Genomic DNA, 9,857 nt, shown 5'->3' on the forward strand with positions numbered 1-9,857 from the left:
CACCCTTTCCTGAAAGGGAAGAGCCCAGGGGCTCAGTCACCACCTAAGCCTCCTACCCACCTGCAGCTTTCTGGGCCTGCCTGAGGGAGGAAGCAGGTGCTCACCGTCTGGAGCCACTGGTCCACCACGAAGGAGCTGAAGTCATGCTGAGTTGTGGGCAACACACAGAGAGAGCGCACGATGTCATGTTTTGTACTCTTCAACAGCTGAAGCCGCAGGTCTGTGGGGGGAGGAGAGCGAAGGTCAGGGGCTGCCACACTCTGGGCCTTGAAAAATCCCTCCATGACCCTTTTCCCTGCCCAATCTTCCCACACGCACGGGGGTCCTTGAGCTTCTTTATATTCCTGTTATCCTTGACGTACTCGCACAAGCTGCTTCTGGGAGAGAAAGAGGAACAGGAGGTGGTGGTCTGTCCACTGGGTATTTCCAGGAGCTGGCCTGTGTCTGCTTGGGAGCCACAGGGCCCAGGAACAGAGTCTGAGCTGTGATACTCACGGGGCTGGGTCCTCGGGGTTGAAAGGGATGCTCAGGGAAAAGCAGGCCTTGTCAAGGTAAGCACCGAGAAGACCCTGTCGGTCTCCAGAGTCATAGGTCAGGTAATATCTGTGGGGGAACAGAAGGGACAAGCTGCATGTGTGACCTGGGCTCCAAATGAGACTTCAAAGACCCAAGAAGCAGACCTGAGCTTAGGCGGCCTCCCCCGGCCCAGCCGTCCCCTTCCTCAGATTCCCAGGAGTACTTACCGCCGCAGGAATTGCAGAACCAGACTCTTCAGCGCATCAGATTCAAAGAAGCTTCCCTGAAATTACAACAGTTTTCAGGACCACAGCTGATACCCCTCCTCATGCACCGCATAAATCTCTGCTTGGTCCTCCCGCCTCACCTTGCAGGTTGGTAGCCTCTTGTGGGCTTCAATACCAAAGTTAGTTGGTGGGCGTGACTCCTGGCTATCCTGGGAAAGGGAAGAGCAAGTCAGCAGGGCAGACCAGCAGCTGGTGCTGGATCATCTGGGAAAAGGATGGGTCCAGCAGGGGGTGAGGGTCAGGGGTCAGGTGTGAAAGGGCCCTGGAAGTTCCATGGGCAAGGTTACGTTTGGGATCATCATCAAGGGGTCCCTGAAGCCTTGGAGAATGTTGTTGAATAAGACTGAGAGCCTTTGTCAGGTGCCCACATAGGTGTGTACCACCACCCTCCCACCATGAGGTTTAAGGCTCAGGTTGAAAAATGTAACTTGGGGAACACCTAAAGGGGTTGGGAGCAGTTTGTGGGCAGTGTCAGTGTCAGTTAGAGGAGTCAATGATCAAGGAATACAATTACCAAGCTTAACAACTTGGGGAACAATTCCAGGATGGAGCTGCCAAAATCAAGACAAAACAGAAAAGTGAAACCGTGGAGGTGTCTTTCCTCATGAAAGCAAGCAGATTTACATCAGAGACACAGCCCAGGGTGTCCCACCTTCAATCCGTGTTGCAGCCCTCCAGGGCCCTGGGCTCCTCCCCCATGGACTGACCCATAGGAAGAGGGCTTGCTTGCTCTCCCTCCCTCTCTCCTTCCCCCCAACCCTTCCCCCTGGGTGGCTCTCACCTAGACTGCTCTGACTGCTTTCCCATGCACAACTTAGAATTTGGCTCCCAGGTCCGGGGCTTCCTTCCCTTCCCTGCCCACCTTCCTTTCTCCAACACCTCACTGAAGGCTCCAGAGCGGAGAGGGAATGGGGTGGGAGCCCAGGGCTCTGCTACCTCACTGGGGGTCCAGCATTCTGCCAGGACCAGGACACCACCAGGGATGGCCCATGATGCTGGAGCAAGGAGGTGAGTGGGGCTGGGCTTAGGAGGCAGGGAGAGAAGAGGTGGGGATGAGGACAGAGTGAAGTTAGGAGGAGAGAGATGAGAGAGACACAGGGGAGTAGAGACAAGGGAGAGAGAGAAAGCAAAGCAAAGCAAAGGGAAGAGAAAAAAACTCTGCCCTGGTGGTGGGGGTCAGGGAAGAAGAGAGAAGAAAGGGGTGATGGCTCCCCTGCTGCAGCCCTCTCCTTCATCTGCCATGGCTGGCCCTGGACCCGAGGTCGGAATGGAAAAGGTGCACTTGTTGGGCTGGGAGGCCAGTGGACGTTGGTTGACACTTTGTCACCTGTGTGAGCTCAGTCTGAACTGAGAATGGGAAATGGAGCAGCCCCGTGGGCGAGACCTTCCCCAGAAAGAATAAATAGTCAGGCCCCAGCTCAGCACGAGGCTGAGGGTCTGTGGCCCCCTCTATGACCACCTTCTCTCCTGATGGCCCCTGTGCACTGGTGCCTGTCTTAGTCGAGTCCTTGTCTGAGGAATCACACCCATCTTGGGTGACCCAGGGATACTCTGAAGGTCCAAGCAGGATGATGTAACTTGTGGAGGGAGGGAGGGGCTGTGCCCTTGAGAGGCCTGTCCTCTAAGCACAGGTGAGGGGCACAGAAAAGAAATGGCAGGGCCTGTGGTCCACCCAGAAGACCAGGACTGCTGCCTCCTGCAAACAGTCACTGTCAGCAGTAGCTCAGGCTCCCAGGAGGCAACAGAGGGTACAACTGACCCTATGTTGGTTGACTTATCTGGGAAGGTGGTGCACAGGGAGTTTCTGTCTGCGCTCATCTCTTCTGGCTCCAGCCCTTGGCCCTTGTCCAACTTCCCTGCAGACTTCACCTGTGATTATGAGGAGGAACAACGTGGACCAGAGGAAGAGAGCCAGGATGACCCTGCACCCCAGTTCCTATGTTTGCTAACAAATCCACTTCCCTGCCTCTTGTCATCACCCCAGGAACCGTCCTACCTTCCCCTCAAAGAAGGATCTGGGTACTGAACCTCACCTCGTTGCTGGCGAGGTTTAAGTTCTTGATGTTGGAGGCATTCTGCATAGTGGTGGACAGGCCAGCCAACTGGCAGGGTTTCGTGTTGCTCAGGTTCCAGGGCAAAAGCTATGAGGAGGAAAGAGAGTGAGGACCTCAACCAGGGATATCTGAGACCAATCTGCCTCTTCTACCTGAACTCTCCCCATTCACCATCAATCCCAGCAGTGGGCCCAAGTCCTCACCTTGGGCATGTTCTCTCCATGGATCTGCAGGGAGGCAGCCATGTCATTTCCAGGATTCGGTACCATTTCCACACCAAGGGTCACCGAGGCTCAAAGAGGCCGAGAGGAGGAAATGAGAAGGCTGAGAGGGGCCCAGCTGGTACAGCCCCAGCACCAACCCCTCCCCAGGTTTCCATCCCTAAGTCTCCTTCCCAACAGTTAGACCCCTCTGCCCTCACCCTCCCTAGAATTACTGCTGGAGCCTACCAGGGTCAAAGCGGAGTTTGTGGATGTCAAGAGACTGCCGGGAGACATCATATAGTTTGTGCATGGTCAGCTGCAGAGTTAGAGATGGGATTTAGTGGCTCTGAGTCTGAGGTGGTGAAGGGAGGTAATAGGCGGGGGTGGAAGAGGTGGGTCTGCATGTGAGTGCACAACTCGTTTGAGTCTGCACTAACTTTATCTGCTTCACCTTTTCTGACTTCAGCTCCTTCTGCACAGAGCAGGGTGCATCAGAGGGGCTGACAAAGATAGATATCTGCAAAGAGCACAAGAGGGGCTGGGTAAGCACCAGGAAATCTGAGCCTTGGGATCAAGCAAGACCTTGCCGCTGTCCTGCCCCCTCGCCCCTCGCTAACCCTGGTCATGTCTTTGACACACACCCTTTCATTATTCTTATCCCAAATCTTGCCGTTGATATTCTTCAATGCAAAGGCAATGTTGGCATTCTCAACGAAGAACTGGGCCTGCATTTTCTCATAGTGAAACTATGGGGAGAGTGACAAGAGAAACAGAATACGAGACCATAGGACCCTGCCCATCTGGAACCTCAAACTGCCTTGTTTCTACTTCTCCACCTCTCTGTCCTCTTACTTCAACTGGGGTGAAGGGGACACTGCATTGCTTCTGAATCAAACTGAGCAGCCACTTCTCATCATATTTTATGCCAAATGGAACCTAGGAGTGAGAGAAGATGAGAGAGGAAATTGACATAATGGAATCTAAGGTTAAGATAAGACCCCCCCCCATATCTTCCTTTCAGTCCTGTTTTTCAGGCTTTAAAATAATTTCTTAAGATAGAACAATATCCATTATTTATAACTTTTGTACCAGACATGGATTTCCTAAATACCCTTTTTTCCATTCAAATACTTTTCTTCAAATAATCAACTTAAGATGTTTAACATGTACTCTCTTTTATAAATTTCCAAGAGATCCTACCTAAGGCAGACCTGGCCTGCCCCTCTGACAAGAACCCGAGATTCAACCCTTTCCCACACTAGCTTGAGCCAAATGAGCCTTGTTGTGTGCAGTTGCTCCATCTCCATGGCAGTAGTTTCCTCCATGGCTTTTAGATAACCTCTCCCATTCTCCCTACAGTCAGTCTGCTCCTTTTCTATTGCTTCTCTGAGTCTGCCCTTAGACGATCTAGGATGTTAACTCTTGGTAATAAAATGACTGATGACCAACTCCTCTGCCTCAGAAGAGTACCTAGCATCCCTACACCAGTCCAGCACAACACCCTTGGTTCATCTTCTCCTAAATATTAAGTCCATCTTGCCAGGACACTCACTGTGATCTTGAACCAGCTCCCTGAGGTCTCATCCTGCTTGTTCCCCTCCATTCTTCTCTCTGGAGGCTTTTGCTCTCTCTCCATGTTAACGTGGGTTTGGTCTTGTTTCTGAAAAGTGCCTCTCCGATGACAGGGTGGAATGGCATAGGGAGCACTGTGGGGAAGTGGAGACAAAGAAGCAGTCGATATATACTCAAAACGTCTCTACACGTTTGCCCTACTGATACCAGGGCTACAACAAAGTTTGCTCTACCCTTAACCTGATCCTGTCTTTCCTCACTCTTCCAGACTGGAGAGAAAAGTGATATTGAACTACAGAGTTATGGATTCCACTGGCTGGTACTTTCCAGCCATGCTGACTGGTCACTTACTATCTTATTCCAGTGTCCACAGGCGCATCACTTGTTTCAGGATCTCCATCTTGCTGCTGGTGAGATGAAGGATGAATGCCAGAACTGACTTCTTCAGACCAATTACTATATCTCCTTCGGTAAATACCCCAGCATCTTTCTCTTCTTTTTAAGAATTTAGGTTGGTTATTTCGCCCTGAAATTGAGAACAACACATCATTAGTTCCAATACCAGAAAAAGTAATGGGTAAATATCATGGCTAATGAAGGAATATCGCTGACTTCTCTAAACTAAAAAGAAGTGCATCACAGGGCTCAAAAGGTTGAAAGATTTCACTGTGGTTCTGCTTCCTGGAAGACGAGAGGTGGGGAGCATTCACAGCCAAGAAGAAAATAAGCACAGAGGAAAGGGTTTGGGACTAGGGTTCAATTGTGATGTTAGTCCCTGCTCTGTGCTTTTCGGGCTAGGTGACCCGGGACAAGACGTTTATCATCTCTAACTCTCACTTCCCTCTTCTGCTCTAGGGTGATAGTAAAATCGACCCTGAAAGTTTGGTGCTATGGTTCCAGGGTCAAAGGTGAGTTCCCTGCAAGGAGGAAGGATTATAGAAATGAGAGAGAAGTCTAATGAAAATATCTGGAATGAAGCCTGGAGAGACAGAATATGGAGAATACGAAAAGACAGAGGGAGAGAACAAAAGGAGACATAGTGAACATATCTAACACATGGTTAATTTGAGTCCCGGAAAGAATGAGAGAGAATAGTGGAGAAGTGGGATTTGAAGAGATCTTGGTTGAGAAGTTTCCAAAAGTAAGAAGATATCAAGTCAGTCAAACAATGTTGATAGGAGAAAATGTATGCTTTAAGGGAAAACATTCCTAAAGAAAAAACATGCCTTTTATAATGATGTTAATCTGGGAAAAACTGGGGAAATTTGTGATGAGAAAACTCAAACTAAAAGAAATATTAAAGGTTCTTCTTCAGGTAGAAGAAATATGGTCCCAGATGGAGGCACATAGGTGCAGGAAAGAAAGACTAATGACATTTGTGAATATGTAGGAAAATCTAAATAAGTATTGGCTATATAGCATAATAAGTTCTTTTGGAGGTTGAAATATACATAGAGTTAAAATGCATGACAATAAAATGGGAGGGGGTAAATGGAATCAAAGTGTTGCAAGGTCCCTTCATTATCTGAGGACCTTGAAAGATCTAATTTACAATAGACTGTGAAAATTCTAAAATGTACATTGTAATCTTAAAGGTAAACATGACAAGAAAGGCAGAAGAATTTTTAACTATCTAGCAAAATGAGATAACAGTTTAATAGTTAAAAATAATGATTTCAAAAGAAAGCAGAAGAAAAAGGAACTTAGAACAGGAAAAAATAAATGTAATAAGGAATATAGAAACCAAATTATACCTATATTTACATTAAAAGTTTCATACTAAATATTCAAAACAGAAAAACCGATATTGTCACACTCAGGCGTCCATTAAATGCTCCTTACAAGAGACATATACAAAACTTTACAATCTAAAATATTGGAAAGTAAAACAATTGGCAAAATGTGTACCATTTTCACACTAGCTTACTGATAGCTACTTAATAACCATATTAGTAAAAGAAAAAGTACATTTCTTTATTTTTTTTTTTTGAATTTTAGGAAGACTAGCCCTGACCTAACATCTGCCACCAATCCTCCTCTTTTTGCTGAGGAGGAGTGGTCCTGACCTAACATCCCTGCCCATCTTCCTCTACTTTATGTGTGGGACGCCTACCACAGCATGGCTTGGCGAGGGGTGCATAGGTCCACACCCCGGATCCAAACCAGTGAACCCCTGACTGCCAAAGCTGAATGTGTGAACTTCACCACTGCATCACCAGGCCGGCCCCCACTTCTTTAAATAGAAAACAATACTAGAGAAAAGAGGGAAATTTCCTTATAATGAAAGGTTCAATGCTATAAGAAGATATTAATAAAAAATTCAAAATTTGCACACACGTCTTAACATACAGCCAAAACATGGAAAGCAAAAACTGACACAAGGAAATGGAAAAATGGTTAAATCCATGGTCACAATGGGAAATTTTAATACACCTCACTGAGTGATATCTAAAAGGACGGACAAAAATTCAGCGAGATGGAGAAGATTTAAAATGTGATTGAAGTAAATTAACAAATTTACTTAATTGACATAGAGCAATGCACATAACTACACATGGAACATTCTAGAATAAGTCATATGCTGGGCCATAAAGCAAGCCTCCGGAAACTTCCATGAGGGGTAATAATCTACCTTGAATAGTTGATACAAGATTCAAGAGTAAGCGTGGCCCTCCCCCACCTCTAGAATGAATCCAAAGAATGTTAATTTACACCACCCCACACCCCCACCCCCATCTGGGTAACTCTCCCCACTCTCGGAAGCATGGACCTGAGACGACCACACAGCTCAGGCCTTTCCCCTCAACCAGGGAAAAAATTTTACCTCAGCCATGACCACTTCCATAAGAGGGGAGGTTTTCTGTGTAGAACCAGGATAGGTGTGTCAGGGGCCACTTGGCCCATTTCCTCAGGAGACTGGAAAATAGTCAGCCTGGGCCCTCACCACCCCTCCTCTAAAGGGGGGTCCGCTGAGTGTCCTGTGGCTTGAGGTGGGGAAGGGTACCCAGAACCCCTCCTGCCCTGTGGGGATCTGAGGCCAAGGCCTCATGCTGACCAACTCACGCATGGTGTGGCCTGAAGCCTGAGACTTGTCACCAATGTCTTCACAAGCTGCTTGTGAAGAGAATCTGTGGCGTCTGGAGCTAGGGGTTTGGGGGCGATCAGGGACGGCTTCCGAGGAAGGCGAGAAAATGCCCCAAACCTCTTTGTCAGGGCCACACAAACAAGATGGAGTCCTTACAGGAAGTCTCTTCCTCAGAGGCAGAGAGAAGAGAGCCCTGGAGGCCAGACGAAACTTAACCTCCTAGAGCTACTGCCCCCTGAGTTTGCTACCAGCGTACCTCCCAGGAAATTGTTTCCAACTGCGCCACCCCTACAGAGGAGGCCAACTGGAGTCAGGAGGCCTGGGATCCAGGTACTTGGAGCTACAAACTCAGGGAACTCTGTGTGCTAGTCTCTGTGTCAGCTGCATTGCATTGTGTTCCTTCACTCTGCAAACCCAGAGCACTCTGAGTGCCAGCTCAGGCCAGGCTCTGTACTTGCTACATTGCATCTATTCTTTCATGTGTTCTTCCCAGGGGAACTCTGAAGTCAGAATCACCAGCTTTCCAAGGTTGCTGAAGTTTAATGAGGTGCTGCAGCTTGCCTGGAGTCATTCAGATGCTACCTGGAAAAACAGAGACTGAAATAGACCTCCATGGAGTGGCGATGACCTCTCCATGCCTAGCTTTACTAATTTCTTGCTGCAATATATGGCATTTTCTTAAGTTAGGGCAAAGTAACAGAATGTTCTGAAAGTAGTCACTTTGCTGGAATTACCTCCAGCCCATCCCAGAGAGAGATAATACCAAAACAAAGGAAAAACACAGACCTGGAAAATATAAAGAAAAGAACAAGGGTTTGGCGGGTCACTGTAATAAAAGTAGAAGAATTATATTTTTCATTTTAAAAACATATAGGGAATGTAAACAGATGCACCTTAGTGGTCAGAGCCAGCACTGCAGCTCTGAAAGTCCAGAGGGCTCTGCAAATAGGAGGGAAGGAGGCAACAGCCTGTATGCCAGTGCATCAGCAAGAACTTCCTGGAATTTTCCACTACTTTCTGGAATTTTCCACTCGTTATCCACAATCCCTTCCTGGATCTCTCTGCCCTGAGAGAGGAAGGCCAGCCTCTGAGAGAGGTATAGAAGAACGACATGTGAACATATGGGGTGAGGGAAGTTTAAAACAGAAATGCACACACATACGCACAGAAACTGTCAAGCCAAAGTTGAATTTTTAAAGTTTTTATAGAACCGTATCATGTGAACATTTTTATAACATGGTACATATATGTGGACTTTATTGTCAATTGGTAATTAGATATTTGCAACTGTTTCTCTCAACACACTTGCCTAATTGCAAAATGTTAAACATTAAAAACATATACTTAGACAATGAAATCGTTCTGCACCTTCCATCTGTACGATCCCCCCACCATGACTCACAGATATCCAAGATATCCAATGTAAGTAGATGGGTGCACATATGGCAGATGTGTTTCTCTTTAGGTAATGCATATACCTACTTAAAATATTTAGCTAGTCATGTAGTTATAGATATGATCTTTTTAAAATTTGCAATCACATAAATAATTTCCTGCAAATTGATTTTTTCACTTATTGTGACATCCAGATTTTCATTTCTTCAATTTGTGCTGTTTGGCATCTTTCCAGATGTTTACTGGCAAAGCATTTTACTCTTTAGGTGAATTATTTGTTGTTATCTTTTGTCCCCTTCTCTACTGGGTAACAAAAGTCCTTTAGGTTCTTGCACATTAGCACAAATTCTGGAATATTGTTTGCGAATATTTACTCCCAGATTTTCAAATTTCTGATATTTTTCTTTTGACAGTATGGAAATTGCTTTAATTTTCATGGATTTTCTTTACTTAAAAATAATACAGCCAAGACAGAAAAAAAAAAAAACAAGGAATACAAAGGATTACATCAAATATGAGTCTGCTGGGAATTCTAGATTCAAAGCCTTGAAGGCTTCAGAGCACAATGGGAAGAAGCTTTAGAGCTAATTCCGCATTTGAGAATAATGGGGAAAAGAATTGAATACCTGCTTGCTTATAGGAGACACCAGGAAAAGTGCCTCTAGTTTAAAATGATCCTGTAAATGATCATTTCGTTTCCTCTGGTCTCATATTCTGTTTCTCTTGTCACTCTCCCCATAGTTTC

The 9,857-nt window shown here is 46.4% G+C and overlaps 1 protein-coding gene across 1 annotated transcript; it reads right to left on the bottom strand.

Annotated features, from left to right (window-relative positions):
* Positions 1-104: 104 nt before the first annotated feature.
* LOC124232585 (nuclear RNA export factor 3-like) lies at positions 105-5,158 on the bottom strand (the record flags this gene model as incomplete). The annotated part of the gene is made up of 15 exons (XM_046649534.1): positions 105-220; positions 319-377; positions 496-603; positions 744-799; positions 884-952; positions 1,318-1,354; positions 2,563-2,672; positions 2,837-2,944; positions 3,061-3,149; positions 3,307-3,376; positions 3,512-3,577; positions 3,702-3,806; positions 3,913-3,996; positions 4,613-4,766; positions 4,984-5,158. Coding segments are annotated over 15 exons (1,406 nt in total), but the record flags the coding sequence as incomplete, so codon positions are not given.
* Positions 5,159-9,857: the final 4,699 nt, after the last annotated feature.

The sequence above is a fragment of the Equus quagga genome, unplaced genomic scaffold, assembly GCF_021613505.1.
Source record: "Equus quagga isolate Etosha38 unplaced genomic scaffold, UCLA_HA_Equagga_1.0 HiC_scaffold_8110_RagTag, whole genome shotgun sequence".
Lineage (NCBI taxonomy): Eukaryota > Metazoa > Chordata > Mammalia > Perissodactyla > Equidae > Equus > Equus quagga.